The 22,730-nt window shown below is 36.9% G+C and overlaps 1 protein-coding gene across 2 annotated transcripts in view; it reads right to left on the minus strand.

The window, feature by feature from the left end:
- Nucleotides 1–1,148: 1,148 nt before the first annotated feature.
- The window catches only part of impg2b (interphotoreceptor matrix proteoglycan 2b), a 29,227-nt gene continuing 7,645 nt past the window's right edge, over nucleotides 1,149–22,730 (minus strand). For both annotated transcript variants that reach the window (XM_079592364.1, XM_079592365.1), the window contains 14 exons: nucleotides 22,552–22,713; nucleotides 21,548–21,606; nucleotides 21,412–21,432; nucleotides 19,064–19,317; nucleotides 18,610–18,668; nucleotides 16,737–16,998; nucleotides 14,786–16,650; nucleotides 13,937–14,156; nucleotides 11,923–12,133; nucleotides 11,654–11,842; nucleotides 9,584–9,785; nucleotides 5,447–5,526; nucleotides 2,155–2,211; nucleotides 1,149–2,048 (listed from right to left, as the gene is read on the minus strand). In XM_079592364.1, the coding sequence (XP_079448490.1) occupies nucleotides 2,175–2,211; nucleotides 5,447–5,526; nucleotides 9,584–9,785; nucleotides 11,654–11,842; nucleotides 11,923–12,133; nucleotides 13,937–14,156; nucleotides 14,786–16,650; nucleotides 16,737–16,998; nucleotides 18,610–18,668; nucleotides 19,064–19,317; nucleotides 21,412–21,432; nucleotides 21,548–21,606; nucleotides 22,552–22,713 (3,621 nt within the window). In that variant the 3' untranslated portion in view covers nucleotides 1,149–2,048; nucleotides 2,155–2,174. The remainder of the gene's footprint in view (nucleotides 2,049–2,154; nucleotides 2,212–5,446; nucleotides 5,527–9,583; nucleotides 9,786–11,653; nucleotides 11,843–11,922; nucleotides 12,134–13,936; nucleotides 14,157–14,785; nucleotides 16,651–16,736; nucleotides 16,999–18,609; nucleotides 18,669–19,063; nucleotides 19,318–21,411; nucleotides 21,433–21,547; nucleotides 21,607–22,551; nucleotides 22,714–22,730) is intronic.

Raw genomic sequence — 22,730 nt, forward strand, 5'->3', positions numbered from 1 at the left:
CTTTGCGGTAGTTACGCTCCATGAAGTCGTTAGCTCCTGGTAATGCGCGAGGGCACCACAAGTTTATCCTCCATCATCGCACTCTCCGGCCGTTCAAAGCAACCGTAGCTTTCATCACCACAACGGAAGGCGTTCATTCGATTGGACAGTGGAAAAAAACGCGATGACGTCGGGCGTTTTTTCCATGCGGAGTTGATTTTTCAACTTCAAAAACGCGAGGCGCAGCAGGCGGGAAAACACGAGGCGCCTGGGGAGCAAAAAACAGCACGCAGAACGCTCACTGCCATAGGAAAACAATTGAAAAAATGCACCTCTTACTGCAAAAAACGAGTCAGATGTGATCGGGGCCTAACTCTGTCTGTCTGTTTTACGATTTAAGATGAACCGTGTTGCAAGTGCATGTCAAACCATTGGTGGAGAACTGTATGGTTAATTATTTTTTTACCGAGAACCGCTACACCCCTAGTAGGGTTTGTTGGAGCTGCAACTAAACTCTGCAGGATGGTGGCCCACCCATGCTTAAGACAAAAGCTGATTAGGCTGTACTATTTACAATATCTGGGAACATTATAGGTTCAAACCCTGCAAGGGATGATCCATGAACTATTGACATTGTGCTCTGGTGCAAAGCACACAAATTTAGGTTGTTTTGTAGAAACAGTGGATGCAAATTCTTGTCCACTTGGCAGGAAACTATTGCCAAGATCTACCACTGCCGACAGTTAAAACAATGGTGCCATGGTGATGTCAACCACTACTATCTTTCAAAAATGCAATTTACTAACCTGCAGACAATCCATGGTTGTGCCGCCTAAGGTTAAGACTGCTTCAAACTAAGACTTTGGACTTATCGCACTGGGAAGGCATCAGCTAAATGACAAACTGGTTAATAGCCACCTCCTTCAGTTGTCATTGAGTACGATTTTGGCAGACGCCTAGCACGTCTGGCCAAAGACGCAAATGTTATCTTAAAGACCTGAACATAATGTAGAGGTTAATCTGACAAAGAATCAAAGCATCTAAAAGAGAAATTTAAAATAAGCCTACAAAAAACTGCTTAATGAAAGCCAATTAAAACTTGGAACCTTCACTGCTAATAAAATTAGCTCTAATCCAACCTTTAAAGCATTTTGCACACAGTTGATGTTACTTGTACATGTCATTTCTGGTGCGTACAAAATTTATTTACAGTTAAATCAAATCATTGTGCACTATTCTTTATTCGAAAAATAGAACTTGTGCTGTGACCACCATGAAAATCATTGTGGACATCAATAAAATGAAAAATATACATAAATAGAACAATCTGTTGCGATAATGGACGTTGACATGCAGAATAAATACATTTAATACACTTGTGTGTGTGGCAAGTGTTTTACAAAAGTAGAAAAAGTTACCACTGCAGGAGACTCACTAAACACAAAACACATTCCTAAAGTTGAAATCAATTATGTATAATAATCACAAATAAAATTAGCCACGAGGGCCAAAAACGTTAAATGTTAAAGTTGCAAATATAAATATGGAACTACTCTTTACTGTATTCATTAAAATATTATAGCTATTGCGAAACGTTCTCTCTTCAGTCAGTCCGTGTTTCGAGACAATTCTGTCTCACATTGCAAATAAAAACGAAGAGTAAGAATCAAAGTAAAAGGCACTGACAAATGAAAAACCATAAGAAAGAAATACAGGCTTTTCATTGCAAAAGAGAGGAACCAACATGATGCCCGGATGTATAGTTTTGTTATCTGGTGTGGTCACGTGACACGATACTGTATGCGTCACTAACGTGTTTATAAAAATGGCCTTGACATTGCAGTAATAAATCAGCCCATTGGTAAAAACAGTAAACATAATCACAAATACATTGCTTTTCTACATTAGATCACAATCTGTCCATCCATCATTGTGACGGTTGCACACTTCTCCATAAATGATTCAAATCAAATCTTTAGTCCATTTACTTTCTCCGCAAACTATCTTCCTGCAAAGTCCACCATGGCAGAAGAGGACATCTTCTTGCATTCAAGAAAAAAGGCAAGTGTCTGTTGAGAAAATACAATATCTATTGGTACAGTGTCAAGGAAAAAAAAGGTTTTTAAGGCTGTACATTTTTTTTTATTTTAAAGAGAAGAATTTCAAGTACAGTACCTTGGGTTTAGTTTGCAACTCTAATTACAAGAGCTCTCCCGTCTGGCATCAAGCGCCCTATAATGAAGACATGCAAAATAAAAAGTACAAGAATGAACACAAATCAATACAACTTATTCATTAGAGTGACAGTTTTTCCTGCTTGAGGAAAGCAGGCTGTTTTAATGTGACACTGGATCAATCAGTACGTCAACTATCATTGTCCTGACTGACAGCTTGAAATGAACTCCGAACTGAAGCTTTTCTGCCAGGGTTGAGTCTAAGAACCAAAGAATGTTCATGGTTTGTTTTCAGACATGTGTTTCTTGATATATTTTACAGTTATATACATGTACACTTGTGTTTCCATGTGTTAGTCTTGTTTATCAAACTCTCCCATACGGAAATGTACGGTAATATATGTACACATATGAAATATACATATATTACATATATCCACATATATAAAATATACATGCCCATATATATGGCCATATATAAAACCTTAGAAAATGGAACAATTGACATAAAACCAGCCCATATATTTTATGTATGTATAATAGTGTTTTTTTATATACCGGTACATGTCACATATATAATTATCAGTTTTCAAATAGAATTTGTGTAGTATTTGTTTTGTTTTTATGAGCTGGTCAAGAAAAGGTAAAATAATAATAAATAATACATTTTATTTTAAAAGATTTGAAAATGATATTAAATGAAATGTGGATAATGAGATAGAAATTGAAATTAAATGTGGATATGTAGACTTGATCTGTAGACTTGAAATAAATAGTTAAATAGTAAATAGTTTAGCATATATAAATTAAACATATCGGTGACATATATGGTCAAAACATAGTGTTATATAAATAATAATCATATATACATCATATTAAAGGTATAGCGGAGGATTTTCTTCTTCCGGGTGGGTAGTGTATACTATTGGTCCACCTAAGTGTCAATCATTCTGGTGATATGTTTACGTAAGGCCGTTCACACGCTGGCGTGCGCTAAAAGCACATGTTGGGCTTCCCACTGATGCCGCAGTCGCGAAGATTCTACTAGACAGGTAAAGTTTGTCATGCTATTTGGAGAAATCCATTTAAAATCACTGCTAGTAGGCGTTCCCTCTCGGTCGGGAGCAAATAGAAATTGGAGAGGGCGGGTCTTTTCTAAAAGTAGGAAAGATCCTCCGCAATACCTTTAATATATGTCAATATACTCATTTAATATGGCAAATTTATATATGTTAAAAACCTATATCAACATATATGTAGAGATATGTATATATGTGATAGCAATATATTGTCTTATATTTTTTAGCATATATGACGGCGTTACTAGCGATATAGGGACATTTATGTCATATATTACATTTCCGTATGGGCTGTTCCAAAAATAAACGGAACAGTTCCAAATAGGCAGTTCCAGTAAATGGAACAGTTCCAAATTGACAGTTCCAGTAAATGGAACCGATTTTGAATGTTCCGCAAGTGAAGCAAACAGAAGACTTAAAATCAGGGGTTAACATGACGGTAGCTTAGAAATGCATAGCGCACACAAATACGGAGTAAAATAGGACTTTTTCAACAATATTTGTATTGGTGTTTTTCTGGTACTGAATGAATTGTGGCAATTGGAACACAGCAAATTTAAATTGCCTCCTGTTTAGAACAGCTCTTGCGTTGGGAAGTCGCCTACAAAGACCTAAAATGCCTCCCTCCTACGTAGGAAGCTTACTAGGTTTTGGAACATAGCCGGAGTGTGTGTGGCACGGCTCCAAACTACAGTGAGCGATCTGCCCCGTGCTTGCAGCTGGTATGACAGTTAACCATTACTCAATCCCAGCGTTAATTTTTCAGTCTGGTACACTCCACCAGTCTGGAACTCTATACGGCACCTGGCACAGGTAGAACACCCACGAAACGGGCCTGCTGTCTGGATTTGCCTTGCCATGCCATTGTAGCTCCGAACATTGAGCTCTTTTGAAGACGTATTAACTACCAGTGCACAAAGAGTTCAATTCATATTCAGAAACGGACTGTCTCGAAAAAGACACACTTCAAGATACAAAAGAAGGCATGAAAACCATTTTTTTTAGTTTAGTATTAGTATTAAATACTGCTTTTGGATCTGAGCAGTGGCGCCAGTTCTGAGTCTTTAAAGCTCCATTAATACATTTTAATATCATATGATTGTGTCAATAATCATTTTTGTCACTTTTCAGCACTATGTGATACTGTATGTTGCCAGTGTATTTTATAATAATTTAGAATTGTCTTCAGCAGGGGTTGGCAATCTGTTGGACATGATGTGCAATTAAGAATTTTTCTTTTAATTACAGTTTTAGAGTTTAGTTCCAAAACCCACGCCTGTAATTTTCAAACCATCCAAGTCCTTGATCGGCAGGTTCAGGTGTGTTTGGATGGACACACAGACAGAGGACAGATAGATAGATATTAGATAGATCTGCACCTTCCAGTTTAAGCGCAGTGCTTTCATTTCATCACACTTGTGTTTGGCTTCCAATATAACTGAATGAAACAGGCTTATGTATTACTGCAAGTGGCTGTTTGGCAATCCAGAAGCAAAGTACCCTTTTTTTTATTTTAAATAAACAACATTAATATTAATATCTATATATAATATTAATCTCTCTTGCTATGTTTGCTCACGTGCCAGTGGCCATTGGCATGCATACCTAAGGTTGCCAACCCCTGTTCTATAGAATTTACTGATTTACGTTTATATGCTGCTGAGGTCATGCTTTACTGAAGGACAAGGGAAGTTCGCCTTCCAGTAAGTGATGCATTTACTGGTTTTGCAGTCTGTTATTTGGCTCGTGACTCTTACTGATCATAAAAGTGCATGTTAAAGAAAAGTTGTGGGTTCAAAACAAGTTAACGCCGCATATGTGATACGCAGTCGATAATAATTCTGACTTGTTTCTCAGTTTTCAAAACAAACTAAGATTGTGTTCATAGTAACGTACTTACAATGGAAGATATTCGGGTGGATGTGAGGAAGAAATGGGCAGCTCGTAATGTTGTTAAAATGGAATTCTTCCATACAGAAATATGTTATTGAAAATGTAAATTGTATAATTCTGTGCAAATGTCTTGACCTATAGATTACAATGTGACTGTAAACGCATATTTCGCTCATTTATACAAACTGAAGGACGAGCCAAAATATTTTCTGTGGTCATCGGCACCATTTCACAGATGCTTTCCGTTGAGCTTAAGTTATATGGAAACCAGAACATTCTGATGGTGCACGTGTATTATCATGGGTTTGTATTTGAACTTACCCTTGATGCTGTTGGAGAAAACTAGCAAACTGGTGGTCCTTGGCATACAGCTCGATAATTCGAATACGGTCCTGGATTTCCTGTCATGAGAGTGGGAGGGTGAAAGAGAGGGAGAAGAAGATAGACGGTTATGTAACAACATGAGCTGACCTCTCCACGCCAGTCCTCCTTTTACTTAGACGTCTAGACCACTTTAAACCAAGAGCAAAGGTGAGGCAGAATCTCATGAAGAGCTTCTTCAATTACAGGCACTTTTACGTCCCAGCTATTGATTTATATTCAAAATAATAAGTTTAAGCTTTTTCTCATTTGCTTACATCACATCTTGGAAACTTTTTAAAAACATTCAAAATGTATTTTGGCAAATATCAGAACATTTTATAATACATTTTAATTCTTTACTCTTGTTCCAAACTTCCAATCCTAAAATATGAAACCCAATAATAAAGATATTGTTACATTTTTACTTAAAACAAATTCATATGAAATATTCACCTCGTTAAACAGTTTGTTTTCTTATCAATTCAATTCATTGCGCTTTTATTAGCTTACTTTTGACAAAACTTTTGCTGCAAATATGTTTCGCATGACTTTTTGTTGACTTTTTATGTCGGAAAGATCTATATTTAATATTTCGTCAAGAGCCAGATTCAATATAGCACATAATTTGACCTGCACTTCCATCCCACATAACCTTGTACTAGACTTTCCATCCTAAAAATTTAAACTCCATCTTAAAACTACTGTTAAATTTTTTTGTTGTTGTTGTTGTATGAATTCATATGAAATAGCCAGTTCATAAAATTGTTACGTTATCTTATCAATTCAATTTATAATCAATTCAATTTCTTGCACATTTATTAGCATAGTTTTGGCAAAACTTTTGCATTATCATTTGTTGACTTTTTATGTCGGAAAGATGTATTTTTAATTATTTGTCAACTTGATCAGCAACCAGATACAATATAACACATATGAGTTATATTACCATCACATTTCTTCTTTTTCCAGACTTTCAATCTTAAACTCCATCATAAAACTATTGTTACATTTTACAAAAATGTTTGTACGAATTCATACAAAATCGCCACCTCGTAAAATAGTCATCTTTTCTTATCTATTCAATTTATTAGCTTAGTTTTGACAACTTTTCAGCATTTACAAAACGCATGAATTTTTGTTGACTTTTTATGTCGAAAATATTTATTTTTAATTATTCGTCAACTGAACGATCAGCAACCAGATTCAAATTAACACATCATGTGAGCTGTACTTCCATCTCATCCTTTTTTTGAGTTTCAATCCTAAAATGTGAAACTCCATCATACAAATATTGTTATATTTTACATTATTTTTGTATATACTTACATAACTATAATAATTAAAAAATAAATAAGTCAAAGTCTTGCACCCATTAACGCTCCACTAAATGTTTTAAGGTTAAACTGAATTGCAGGTGTTAGTGAATAAAATTTTCCTATAAAACGCTTTAGTGCCTTCAGTTCTGACTGTTACATAAGAAATATGATTTATCTACCCATCAAGTATTGTTTTCCAAAGAAGACATGCTTGACCATTCTCCATTGTTCAATGTTGCCAGGATATTCTCCATCGTGAATATATCAGTCACGCAGACTATGACAGTTTCATTGCTACAGGAACAGAGCTTTAGTTGAAGGACATGGACTGTTTTAGGAATGTTTTTGAGGAATATTCTATGCAAACATGTAAAACTTTAAGTAATTCTGCAGACCACTTGCAGAAACACACACTAATGTACAGCTGTGTACACAATGCGTACCATGAGCGCCTGCTTATTAGTGTATTTATCAACAGAGTCTCTTAATTCTTAAAGGGGTGGTTTACTGCTTTTTTTCTTTGCATGATTGTATTTATGGGGTGCAATATAACATGTCTTCGTTTTTTTTTTTTTTTTTAAGCCTTATTTTTCATAAATTTGACCTTTATTGTAAGCCGCTTTCTCCTCTGTCATTTGAACGACCGGTTGACTTCCTGATTCTATGAAACCACTCCTTCAGAAACAGGCATGGGCTCAGATTGGTTAGTTGGGCAGGTGTGTTGTAATTGGCTAAACTGCACAGTGCACGTTGTCCGGAAACTTCACGCCCATCACCTTTACCGGCGAAAGTTGCATGTGCTCCGGTCAAATGTAAATAATGGTTTCAATACTGCGGTACAGATTGAGCCAGAATCAGACCCAGAAAGCGGCAATGAAGAGAGTCAAGCAGAACCTCCCCAAACACGGCTCTTACAAAACGTTTCTGAATGGTAATTTTTTTTTTATTATTATTATTCTATTCTACTATTATTATATAATAATTTCGATACGCTGTTACTTGAAAATGCCACTGCTGACACTTGTTAGCTTTTGAGATACGGGTTTCTCCTGATTAAACATTTAATATAACTGAATAAATGACTGAGTAATACCGCAGCTGAAGTTTGCTTTTGCGATTACATTATTATTTTTTACTTTATACACGTTTGTCTTACACACAAAATAGCATCGAACTAACTGGCTAAGTTACTATAAACAAACAGCTTTGGCATTCGTTTACGTTCTTGATCAAATCGAAAAATTACTTCATAAAGTATACATGGAAAATACATTTACAAAATTAGTACATAATTACAAATTGCAGGTTCAAAATGTTTGTACGCGTTTGTCATAGACACACGAAATAGCATAATTAAGTGGATAACGCGAGCGCTGGCATTTGTTTACGTCCCTGATAAAACTAAAACATTACGTCTGAAATTATGCAAACATTTAAAATTATTAAGTCTTACTTACAGGTTGTGGCCTAACAACGGCTGCCTCTGCGTTTAAAGTTGGAACTGCTTCATGTTTTAGTAACAGTTTCTCGTTTAATCCGGCATTGAATTAGTGGAGATTCTGGAAGCGGTCTTCCGTAAAATGCGCAGCACAGAGAGCTACGATTGTAATTTTCAGGAACATAATAAAACAGAAATTGTAGCCATTGTTGACGAACTACAGCGTCCATAGGAAGCCCGAACACAGAAGACATGACAGCTGCGTGAAAATAACACACTTTCGACGGCATGGCTACAGCTCTCCACTATAATTCTTCCTTTTCCACAACGCCGCAGAAATATGGCCACGCCCCATTTTTTGCATATTCCGGAGGGAGGGTTGATGTAAATGTATGGGTTAGCTACGTATAAAACCCGGGAAGTATCTCGTTGTAGTCCCATTCGAGTCGTTTTTGTAGGCATTAAACTTCCTGATTTTTAAAAGACAATATATCTGCTTACGTTGAACTTTCAGCACAGCAACTTTGCAGATACTGTTAATGCACCAACAGCAACATTACACACCATTTAAAATGAAAAAAGTGAAATCGCAATCAACCACCCCTTTAACTATTTTTTTTTAATATTTTTTTTTATGTTAATTTGGACGATCTACGTACACCCCATTGATAGTTATGTTTAGGGGTGGACCTTTATGCTTGCTTTTTTTCTAAAAATCGTAATTTAAAAAAAAGTAACTATTTTACGTGGCGGCAATTTCGTATGAATTTGTACAAAGTTTCGTACAAATTCATACGAAACTGTCACCTAATTTTCTGCACCTCAATAATCAATTTAATTTGTTGCACTTTTGTTTGCTTAGTTTTGCTGCAGCACTGTTTCGCACGACTTTTTGTTGACTTTCTATGTCAAAAATATGTATTTTGAATTATTCGTCAACTGAGCGATCAACTACCAGTTTCAATATACTGTACTACCATCCCATCTCTTCATTTTTACAAGGTGGCGATTTCATATGAACTCAGACAGTTCAAGTTTTTGTTTTTTTCAAGTTCATACGAAATCGCCACTTCGTAAAACAGTTACGTTTCGTTTCATTATCAATCCAATTCCACTTTTAGCTTAGTTTTGACAAAACTCTTGCTGCATCGCTGTGATGCGTATGACTTTCGAAATTTGACTTATGTCGGAAAGATGTATGTTTAATTATTCGTCAACCGAACGATCGTGTAAGAGCTGCACTTCCATCCCACAAAACCTTGTTTCCTTGTCAAATGAAATGCATCATCTTTTAAGGTCTCTTAACGTACATGCAAATGCGTTATTTGCATTATGCATTACCTCTTTCGTAAGTTCAGCGTTCTCATAAAGGTGTCGTATTTCCTCACTGCTGAAGTCCGTGGACATCTCAGCGCTGCCGGTGCTGTACGCAGGGGTATCTGGGTAGCGGCGGTAGTACCGATTACAGCCCGTGGTTGCTTCGCTTTCAAACATGGGATTGTACTTCGTGGCTTTTTCTAGAGATGGCACGTTCTCTGCATTTCTGTGGAACAACATCAATGCATCAGAAAAAAAAGAGCCTTGGTGCTAATTTGGGAAACACGGGTTTGAATCTCATGCAAAACATGTCACTTCCTGTATAATATCATCACTCTACTATATCTGTCAATACATTCAATAAATGATTAAATAAACAAATAAAAAAAAGTGTGGATATACAATAATTTTTGAAGACATTGACCAAAAAAAGAGAATTAGATCGCTTCTAAAATGGCAAAATTGTGCAAAAACTCCAACGGTTTGTATCTGGAGCCGAAGATGCCCTTGCCGTGGGCTTGTAAAAGTAGGAGATCGTCCCACCTATTTATATCACCCAAAGGTCAGATAGTGGAGCCACGGAAATAGTGAGTGGATTATCTCAGCCTGAGTGAGAGCGGCTCAATGTTCTACTGTCCTGGCATTCATTCCTCTATAACCTGTTGATCAGGATCACCGATAGAATCCCCTGCAGAGACGTTACGTCATCTTATGTCTGCCAAGCTTTCCCTGTTCGCCCTGGTGTTCGGGAAGCAAGTATGCAGTGTTTATGTTTACAGACAATAAGTCTAGATGCAAAAGAGAGATAAATTCATCGTTTTAATCAATAAACAAATAAATACATAAATAATTGTATACTATTTTATAATACTAATCATCATAATGATCATAACATTATTATTATTAGTGGTTTTGGCTCTCGTTTTGATTTATTAATGGTTGTGTTGTGAGTATTTGCAGCACGTTTCTGTATTTGGTTGTGTTGTAAGTATTTGCAGCACATGTGTTGTCAAACTGATGAAGAAATTTTCTTAATTTGCTGGTGTTTTTTTCTATATGCATGTGTTTTCTTCAGTTGCACCACGCTGAGCTCTCTTGGCCTCCGTAATTTGGACACTTTAACCACACTTAAGTGTACGAATGAATGAATAATAATAATAATAATAATATGCACAACAAGTATATGCATTTTTATTATTATTATTATCATCATCATCTCATTTCGAGTTATTACATTACATATATTTTTGCAGCTTTAAACCGACTGGTCACATGGTCATTTAGTGCATGTTTTTAGTCGGGTCTAGTTCGTCACAATATTTACACGTTTTGAATATGTTTCGTATCAAATTCAGCCGCGGTTATCAAATACAGTGTGGATTGAGTGTTCAAATACTTCTTGGGGGCATTGCATGTTAACTAGAGCCGATGGATATAACAAAAAATGGCATGTCACCATATCAGCATAATGATGTATTGGATATAACATGTTCAAGACATAGCTTGTGAGAGGAACAACTTGTTCGAAAAAGATAATTGATCCAACCTGCACATCACTTGCCTAAGAGCATTTGTTTTGTAATGACCAAAGAGAACACATTTTGTGTTTCGGCCTATTTGTACAACAAGGCCATAAAAACAAAGTATGCATGTTTGTGCCATAACATATTTCCATGCCCAACATATGTATATTCCAGAGAACAGATTATTTGGTTCTTTTTTTAACCAGGTGAGAAAACCAAATGTCATATTTCTAAAGCTATTAAACATGTTGGGATACACACTTCTTTCTTTCTTTCTTTCTTCCGGGGCCTCAAAAGACACATTTCAGAGTGTTTATATTCACAGTATTCATTCACAGCACTGACCGAATGATTCATGCTTCAAATGTGCTTTACAACACCATACAATCATTTAAATTAATCGAACTGGTTTTAATAATCAACTTATCAGGTTTGTAGTCCACTAAGGAGTTCTGCTTGTTCTGAAGTTAATAGAAAAACGAAAGCCTCTTAATGTCATCCAAAAATATGATCTTATAATGTTTTTGGAGCATTAATAATGTGTTTGTTATGCTGTAAGCACAGTTTGTACCGTAAAGGGTCTTCTGAATCATCCGTGTCATACTGGTCTCGCAGAGTCCTGGCGAGGAAAAAGATCACGCCCGACGCCACGAGGAGGAACCCTGCGACCGAGGCGATGGCGATGCCAACCACCAGCGGTTCTGACACGTACTCCTCGCAGTGTTCGCCTCGATACCACCAGTTTTCTCCGACTCGACATCTAAAACAAGTGACACGAGGGTTAGTGCATTTCATTTTTGGCCGTACTGTTCCTTTAAGAGTTGTTTTTACAGCACACACCTGCAGATGGCTCCCTTGCCAGGTATGATGTCACATTTCCCATCATTCTGGCAGAAGTCTTCCTGTATGTCACAGATACTCTGACATGGCAGCCCGTCCACGCTAAAGTAGCCAGCATTGCAAACGCACTCCGCCTCGCCTGACCAGCGGTTGACTAAACACTGGGAGAACTCATTACACGCTTGGAATTTACACGCATCAGCCTGATCACCTACCGGAAAGAAAAAGACAAGTTGTACATACATATACGCTCACACCAATAATGGTGATGAATATTAAATTATGTAAATAGGATTAGCACAGACAGTGTTTACAGCATTGAAAAAAAAAAAAAAAAAAGCTTGATCTAAACCTATTAAAAACATATTTAGTATTTGATAATCAAGCTGAAATGAAATATAAAATATAAATATTATATTAAAAACTTAAATTTAATTATTAGAATGAAATAAAATGTAGAAATTAGAAATGTTTCAATGTATAATAATATATAAATAATAATAAAACAACACTGGTTTGTGTTAAAAAAGGGGAGTTTTAAACAATTCTTAGACATGTACTCTTTGAATTTATGTTGGTTTTAATTTGGTTTTGAATGTCATGTGTAACATCAAGTAAAAAAAGCAATGAAATATTTCCCTAAAAACTTAAATACATGCCAGTGTATTCATATTTTATTATTATTTGCAAATATATATATTTTTCCACATACATTTTTTATATATTATAATTAATACAATTATAATGAGGTTTTCAGAGTCTTTTTCAAATATGAATAAGCTGTAAAGTATATCAATTGTTATTTTGTTTAATGTTTAATAAAAGATTGCTCCAATTCCAAACATGCGTATCATAGAAGACATGCATTCAAGTCTCTGTTTGTACGAATTGATTTACATATTTTTAAATAAATGCAAAAAAATATCTAAGCAAAAAACATGAACATCATGTCATCTATTTATCGGATCTAGAGTCAAGGTGGAATAGATACAATGACGTTACAAGTAAAGATGTCAGTTGGGATTCTGGGAAATGTGACTATTCCTGTATAAGCAACTGTAATGTATTACAATGCATTACAAATGTGGTGTCAAAACAAAGCTAATTTTTCTGATTCGAAGGCTTCAGCGTTTGGCCTTTAGAGATGCTGTGTGTTGACAAAGGAGCTCAGACAGAATTTACATGCCCACACACAGGGACACAAACAAATATGACTCACTTGTCTGGTGCGTTGAGAGCTGCACGTCTCACTAGAATAAATCACCTCTAATCTGTCTGCAGTACAGAATCAATCCACCTATCACTCATCCTAACAAGGCCTAACGTCTTCCAAAGCCACATTGGAATAACCCTAACCTCTATCGAAGAAACCTGCTCAATGTTGAGGTGTATCGGTAAAATACCAAGGTGTGTCTGTATAATGCAGTTTTCAAAACTTGCTGGCAAAATTCCAGGGTGTTTCTAGGACTGATATTTGATTGTTAGCTTGTTTTTGGATCGTTGCATATTGACAAAAGCAAAAGAGCCCACCCTTAAATCTGTCCAATTATCTAGTCCCTATGTAAGTCTATGAGATTTTTCGCCCATTTTAAAGCCTGTTCGATTAGAATTATTCAGTAGCATTTTGTTCTGGTATCAATTGAAGAAATGTTGGCTCCTGTAACATATATGAGTCACAAAGCCTCCCTGTGTAGCAGACTAAAACAATTATACTAATAGCAAAACAAATCTATTGTTACTCATAGTCTTAGACTCAGACAAATTAAACATAAGTGGTGCACAAACTGTGATCTATATCTATTAGTACTAAATCCCAGTCATGACTCATGGACATTTATGTTTTAAAAATGACTTCAAATTGACAGAAAATGCTTAATATGGCAGGAATCTATCCTTTAAAAAATCTAATAAGATTTAGTGAATATCGTTGGCCTCGGGCAATGGCAAAATTTTGCTGATGTCATTAGCTAAATATGTTTTCGTTTTTGTTTTTTGTGTATGTCCTTTGAAGTACCTGATTCAACATCCAATGAATACTTGTCTATTGCTAGATTCATGGTTTGGTACGCGGTATTACAGAAGTCCTCTAAGATCAGGTACACCGCTGTTGTCACTCCATTGGGAACTGGCTTGCCAAACTTCATCCTGCTGTTTACCACAATGCTGCCATTCCTGAAGTTTAAGATCTCTAAATTCTGGAAATTGCTGAGGTTGGATTGTAGATATGGCACGAGCTAGAAAAGACATACATTGAAAAGAAGAATTAAAAGTGTATTCCAGAGAGCATAAATACATGGCAGAGTCACACATACCTATTTACGTTAATGGAAGTCAAAAGGTGAATGAAAGTTCTAATTCCATCAATTATCTCATTAGTTAGAGTTCATAAAGACAACTATGTTAATGGAGTTAACGGATCGTATACAAAGCCCCTAACAAACTCTCCTGATGTTCTACAACAACAAACATCAACAAATCTAAATTGGAGTTGTCCTGTGTGTACGTTTAGAATGTGCTTTACAAAATGTCATTGATGACATATTATATCATGTTATTAATTATTTGTCATATTTTCCACCATTCACCATTCACTTCCATTGTATGACAAAGGGAAATGGTTACTGAGGCTATCAGTCCTAAACATTCCGTCTAACATCCCTCTGGGTTCCTTAATGTCGTTACTCTCTAGGAACATGTTTAAAGACAGTTGTTATTAACGACTCATAGGCTTCTTACTGACGCTTTGCTTTCCATAAAGTAGAGCAAAGTAAAATATCTAATAACTTTTAATTCCTAGCTAATTGGCTATGGCTACTTCTAAACACCAAATATAGGATCACAGAATGTGACAAATATATCTTACCAGCTCCATAAACTGCTGCTCAAGAGCCTTGTACTCAGTAGAGCTCTTGTTGAACAGATCTTCTGAAAACATCATGTTTGTGACCCTGAGGCTGAAAAACACTATTAATGCCCGTCCAGGACTGGCTGGCAAGGCAATACTTGCCAAGTCAGTCTTACGAGCGAACCCACTACTGTCATCTTCGCCATGACTTGGTCCATCAAACGGGAAGATGTCAAATGAAACTTCAAATTCTGTTATATTGGGGTTGACTGGAGGAGGAACTTTCATAGTAGTACTGTCAGAGTTCACTAGTTCGGTAGGTAGGGTGAGGCCTGTGATGTCAGATCTTGACCCTACTGTGTGTTCTTGTACCAAGTTGTCTGAAGTTTCTCCAGGATTAACTATCTTGTCGGTAGGTCTGAACGTTGGTTTATAAAATGATGGTACCTTGGTGGAACTAACGGTCTCCAAATGTTCTGATACATCTGGAATGAGAGACATTGTGGATGAATTAAATGTTGTTGAATTTACATCGTCAACATTCTCTGACGAAACAGGCTCCTCTGCAATAGTTGCAACATAAGTGTGCACCGCATAAGTTGGAGTCTCTGAAGTCGTCTCTTGCAGAAACAAATGCGTGGTTGATTGGGTAGGTAGAGGTTCTGTGGTTGATTCTGGTACAGTTTCATCCTCATCTATTGATGAATGTGATATCCGAGTGAACGGAGAGTCCTTTTCAGGAGACAGGGAAGCTGAATTATCTAAACGTGGTCCATCAGTGGCTATTGTTGTTGGGGCTGTTGTTGCGACCAAGATCTCATCCCCAACTAAATCCTCTTCCGAGAGTTTAGGCACTGGGCTTTCGGTAGGCACAAGCTTGGTGCTTTCCATCTTCTCATCTAGAATCTTGACTTCTTCATCAAATCCTTCCACCTCTGTCCAGAAGATTGCAGGTAACTCTGTAATCCCTTTGGTTACAGGCTCAAAATCTTCTGAATAAGTGGTAGAACCTTCCTCAGAAACTGTATCAATGTCTAGGATTACAGGTAACTGCGTGGTTGGAGGGTTTTTATTTGACTTTGTTGTGGAGGTCAGCGTTACAACTGATGCACCCACAGTTTCCTGACTCTGTTTGTTGTCTGTTGAAGTAGTATACTTATTAGTTGCTACTGCTGTGCTTGGTGGGATCACAGTGGGCGTAACAAGTAGTTCTGTATAGTCTCTATCAGTAGGTGAACTGACTGTATCAGGACTTTGTGATGCATCTACATCGTGAGCTTCTGCTGAAGTGTAGACATGTAGCAAGGGTCGATTGGTCACATGTGTGCCCACAGTGGTAGATTCATCTGGAAAATAGTTATCATATTGTTCAGGGGCTACTTGGGTCTGCAAAGAAAGCTCGACAGTCAAAGTCTCCATAGTCAAAAAAACTGGGGCTTGGTCAGTTGTTGTGTAGTGAGGATGGGTACGAATGTCTTGTGTCACAAGAACCCTGTCCAAGAATGTCTCATCAGGTGGAAGATTTTGGTGAGTAGGTTCAAGCTGTTTCTCTATAGATTCCTGATCTTCCTGAGGTTGGTGAACCTCATCCTCGTCGTCATCATTATCCTCATCATCCGTCAAGACTACTTGTGGTGTTCCTGATGCCCAAGGCCAGATGTCAGGACCTAGGTGATCCCCAGAGAAACCTGAGCCCGAGCCCAGGTCTATAAATTCCCTCTGAGAAGTCACCTCAACATCAGGAGGTTCTACAGGAGAAACTGGTGGCTCTTCTATCTTGTGAGGTGACTCTGTAGGTAAGGCAACTCCAGTTATCGTGCCTGTGATAGGACTGACTGTAGTTGCAGGCTGTAAGAATCCCTCTTCTTCAAGAATATCATCGTCTGAAACAAGAACACAACATTTTTAGAACCATGTTACTGCCTTTAATGGTAAAAAAAAAAAAAAATTCACAAGAGATAAGACTTACTTTCCGCACCAGGTGCAGGTGCACTGCTTGAGGTCTCAGATTTAGAAGTAAGCTCAATGTCCAAATTCTTTAAAGACACGTCTGCAGGAGTGGTACTTTCCTCAAAGATGATTACATCATTTGCATTTGTGTTCTTATTTTGTCCATCCATCCAGGTATCAAAAGTGTGAGGGTTAAAGTCATTGTTTCCAATGAATATGTCATTGTTGGATAATTCCTGTCCAGGAACATCTGGTGGTTTCTCAGAGGCAAGAACATTATCCTAAGAGTTAATGATAAGTTAGTTAGTTAGTCAGGTACTATACTATTGACTGTTGAATTATATTTAAGATTTAAAGATAAGCCAAAATCCATTTTAACTTTCCATACTGAGGCCTACATCCACTGTATTTATGTGTCAGTTATCACAATTGTGTCTCACTATTTGACCATCAAAAAAGTACACTTATGGTGTAAATGAAACACATTTTGCTTAAACCTCTCACTGAATTACACTAGGAAAATTTTTTTTCCAGAGAAATGTCAGTGGAAAAAATTGCATAGACATTTTTTTTTTTAAATCACACATGCACATGATATTCACACCATCCAGAGGATCTGTTCCTAAATGGACCATTGGATGATGCATATTTGACCAGAAAACAGTTGTATCTGTTCCACACACCATAAATTAATATTTAACCTCCATGCAGATTTGGAATATGTCATGTTGTATACATACTGACTGGTTGTATATACATTCATGAGCTATTCACACCATTTTATTTTCATGCAAGTGACGAGTGAGGTGCTACTGGAACTAGATCACTGTCAGTTGCACACATTGGCCTCATTCATGAAACAAGAGCAGAACAAATTTCTGAGTAAATAATTCGTAAAACCATTCTTACGTAAGCTGTCACATTCAATTCAGTGCGACAATTTACATAAGAATGGTTTCATGACCAATTTACACAGAAATTAGTTCTACTCGTATTTCTTGAATTAGGTCCATTGATCATTTAATACAGGGAAAATGACTTGACTGTCTACAAAATATCCTATAGAATTAGTTGATTACCCTACCAGTTAGGTTTCTAATGTGCCTTAACAGCTGACCACACAAACTGTTATCCATCTTAAACAGGATAGATCAGATAAGGCATCAACTTCTTGCATTGACTTTAAGTAACTTTAATGCATCTTTGGATGCAAGCATAATATAACCTGAGAGAGAGAGAGAACACATGTTTTCAAATCCAGACATGGACATAAAGCTCCAGCCAAAACAAGACAGTAAATCTACTTAATAAGGGTATTGAAAAAAAAGTGCCAGTTTTGTCAAATGTAAGAGGAAAACTGAGAGTAAATTCTAAGATTATTGCCATGTTTGGTATCCAATGTGTCTTTCTAATTAAACTACAGACTCCTCGGCCTCTGCAATAAATATATGTCACACTGAGATTAAAAACAGATTCTTTTCAATATTTCATAGTGCCTGAGCTAAACAATTTTCATAAAATAGCATTCTTACTTGTGTCTAGAGAATACTTGAGCTGGAAAATTGACTTGAATAGTTTTACAGACTTGCCGTATTATCCCATAGCTGTGCTATAATCTGTTTTAATGACATGCTATGAAAACCGAATTTATGTGCAAGGTAATCGTTCTTATCATGTAACAACAAAAACCTACATGTGATTGCTATTAGTGTGACTCATTTTTCATTTAACAGTTTTGGAAGGATTCACATTCACACTTGAAAGTGATTGCATTGCAATGAGGTGAAGAAAAAAAAACTGATTCCTAAACTGCTGCTCTGAATAGGGATTCTGGACTGGACATTCATGGTTACCAGTTTACTGGGTGGTCCTGCCAATGACCATTGACTCACCATCATGTCACTGGAGTCAAGTGGTCTGCTGGTTGGTTTGGAAGGCAGCAATGTCTCCACTGTGAAGCCAAAACAGAGACAAATCATATCAAATTATACTTTAAACTGCTCAAGCACAGTTCATACCCATACTGGCGTCCCTTTAAGAAAGACTGGCTCTGAGGGCTGCAAGATTAGTCTGCCAAAACCCGAGATAAGAACCATGAAGGTTTCTTGCTTCTGTTAAAACCGCATACAGCCAAGCAGTGTAAGTAGATATCCCACCATTGTCAACATACTGCATTCTGGGTTCATTCAGCTACAATTAGCAATTTACCACTGTGACAGAACACAAACTTGAACCTGAATGTTTATAAGAAACATCAGTAAGAAGCATTCTATTCAACACCCTGATGGTCTTGGGTTCCCTATAATGAATCCACAATGTGCCTCAATTTCGTAGATAACGTCTTACCATTTTCCAGTTGTAAAGAATCAGGGTCCACATCCAGAGTGGTGTTTCTAATGAAATTCTCCTTGTGGAGGGCTTCGGTGATGTAGTTTCGGAAATCTGTGATTTTGTAGACCACAGTGGGAAGCTCACCGGGATCTGTGAAGGAGTTCTCAACCATGTTGGAATGCAAGTTTATGTAATCCATGGTCTCATTACTTATTCCCGCACCATCGCCCTCAAGAACCACAGCGTAGTGCACCACCACTGCCAGGCCTCTGAGGAATGAAAAGAAAACAGTGACTCTTTGCGGTCAAAAAACAACATAATATGCTTTACTAAAGGCTTTACTAAGTGTAAACTGGCCCCAAGACTGGAGCTGTTATGCATGAAATGTCTGCAACATTTATAAATAAATTACCAGCTTAATCTACTTTAGAGCAGGAGTTGGAGTTTGTCATGGTGGAGCTTGCTATCTGTTCAATGATGTTTCGTCATATTTGATTGTTATATTTAACCAGTTGTACATCAGTTGTAAAGTACAATATGAAAATAATAGCTCACAGGTAAGATGGCCTGCTGGTTTAAAAGGGTCTAGTTGTTCTGCCAGCACTACCAGGTGAAAAGTGCAAAAAATATATTTAAAACCACAAAAACAGATCAACTTAAGGCTAAGAGAAACTTCAGGCAAGTTTAAGCCATTTCTGTGTTGTAGCAGAGGGGCTAAAATAAGTCTATAGGGTCTTTTTGCACCAGGTTGTTGTGATACTAGCCACCAGAGTGGTTCCCCGAGAACTAATGGTTCCCCTAGGACCATTTACCTGGTTGCATTCGCACCGCCAGTAGGAACTCTGAAGTGACGTAAGCCATGCTTGTTGTTGTGACTTTTATTTTGACGGCGCGACAGACCTTTTTTTTTACATAATTGAGAATGCCAGCCAGAGACACACAGTGCTCGGATTCTCCGTGTTCATTAGTTTACGATCTGTCTTACACCTTATTAGATAGAACTGTTATATAAAGTAGACATATAAAGTAGACAGTAATGAAAAGTTATTAACGTATGCCGTGAGGTTGATGTCCAGTGTTGCTGAGCAAAAATACATAATAATTTTTCGCTTGGTCCCCTCAAAGTTGTGTTGGATTTTCTCCCCAGCGTAAAGGTTAAGAGGCCCGTCTATCACTGTTTTGCATTTTCGTAGAGTTAATTTCTGTAGTTAATATATAGGCTATAATTTGTGTGTTTAAACAGCCTTTTTAAAAATGGCGGGTGCTGGTGTTTCACGTGCGTTCGGCCAATAAGCGCATACTAACGTCACAGATAGTTCCTATAGTGGTGGTTTAGACCATACTCTAAAGTAGGAGCTAAATTAGTTCCTCCAAAAGGAGCTCCTAGAACTAAAATCATTCCTAGTTCCTGCAATGCGAACACGCCAAAATCCGGGTACTTTCGCCAATAGTTCTAGGAACTATGAAAAGGTTCCTCCGATGCGAAAGCCCCTTATTATCAAGCTAGCAACCAAATATTCCCCAGAATATTTAGCAGCCAGCTGTTGGTTACTAGGGGAAATAAAAAAAGAATGACCTAGATTTTTATTTTTGCCACATACAGTACATGTTTCTACAAGGGTTAGAAACCTGATGAGTTTACGACCAGATTAATTTTCTCTCCCATAACAATATCCACCAGGATTCAATTCCAGAAATGCTAATTAGCTTTATGTGGCATTAAGTGAGAACATCTCTGTTCTCAGGTGGTTTAAAGGGCCTCATGGAGCTCACAATAGGCAGTTATCCATTGTGTGGTTTAACCGAGGCCTCACTGATAAACCACATGGAAACCTTACCACGATGACATTTGAGAGCAGAGGACATTTAGCATTTAATCCCATCATGCTTGGCAGCTGGGCATGCATTTAGCACAGCGACTTATCCCACTTAAGGTGGCGATTGGCCAGATAAAATACCCCACTGACACATACGCATAAGATATATCACACCTAAATGAGTATGACCATCCTTTCAATCGATTGATTTCGCAAGGCTAATGAGGCTGCAAGCACATGACCTTACCAAGAAAACAGTGTGAATGTGATTTCAGAGCAATGCTTTAATAAAACTACATTTGGTGGGTGGAAAATTCAGGCACATGAATTTCTCATTAGATGTTTTGAAGGAGATATGGGTCACGCAGCTGTGTGATATGGAAGGGTGGAGAGATTGATTTATCAGGTCCGGGTAAAACATTGCACAGAGTATTGATAGCCCAAATAATATTAATATCTGTTTTCTTCATTTTGATATGTGATTAACTGTGACTTATAAAATCAATGCATATAGATCCAGAGCCAAATAAAAGTTGGGATACTTACCCTTCGATGTCCTTCTGTGGCCTGAGAAAAAATATATATATAAATAAATGAATATATTATTATTACATATATAATTTTTCTATTTTTGTATCTGTATGCATAATTAAATCATGTAAATTACCACTAAAAAACATACCTGAATTCAAGGACAAATATTTTCTTGAAACCTGGGAGCTTTTCAAAAACCTCTTCAATCTTCAACAAAAGAAAGGATAAGCTATAACTATACAATACTGTATATATAAACCCTCATGAACATGACATTATAGATTTTAATATTTAAAGGTGTCATGAACTGAGAAATCAAATGTTTGCATAGCTTTTGATATATAAGAGGACATCATACTATAACGATATCCTGCAAGTTCCAGAATTGAAAACTTTATTTTTAGTCCAAAAACAGATTTTACTGTAACCAAGGGCCAGTATGAAAATAATCTGTTATTTAAACTGATTAAATTATATATAAAAAGCAATCAAAGAACACTCCCTTTGCAATCACTGGAGTTATCAATCAACTGCACAAGTTTATCACTGTCTGAGTTCTGAACTCTCATCAAAACTCCTGTTATAACAAAATCCCTTTTATCTATAGTCTTTAGTTATAATCAACAAATCTCTCATTTACATTGTGCTTGCACCGTTATTTATGATAAAATCATTCGTTAGTGTGCAGAAATGTAGTTGCAATGTTGAGATCACTGCATTCATGCGCTTAACATGTCTGTGATAGACTACAATGTTAATCACTGCAACCTTTTATGCCACCATCTAAATATAATGCTATACATCTAAATATAATGCCACCTTTCACGATTTGTTAACCTTGAGAGCTGTAATAATAAAATCGTGCTAAAGGTTTTCGAGAGAGTTTCACATGTAATACTAGCTATTTCATTTGCAAAGATGTTAGCCAATCACAGCAGACACGCCCTCCAAACAGAGCGCTAAAATCAGAGTAGGAGAAATGCCTTTTATTTCTAAATTATGACAATTTTTTTTAATGTAAAAATCATACTAACATTATAAGTGCACCCCAGGAAACATTATAAAAAAATAAAACAGAGCAGTTCATGACCCATTTAAATGCTTCATTCCCCACAAACTGTTTTTGCTTGTCACTCTATAGATGCAACTCACCTTATCAATGAACAGCTCCGATAGATTTTGATAGTAGTAACTTGATGGATCTCTCAGAGCATCATCATAGCTTTCACCTCTTAGCTTAATACTTAGTTCCACAATATGGTCTCCGGTAGGACGTATGGGTCGGACCACAACGTCATCTATTTTATTTCCAATCTATATATATTTTTTAA

The sequence above is a fragment of the Phoxinus phoxinus genome (assembly GCF_949152265.1).
Source record: "Phoxinus phoxinus genome assembly, chromosome: 20".
In the NCBI taxonomy this organism is placed as follows: domain Eukaryota; kingdom Metazoa; phylum Chordata; class Actinopteri; order Cypriniformes; family Leuciscidae; genus Phoxinus; species Phoxinus phoxinus.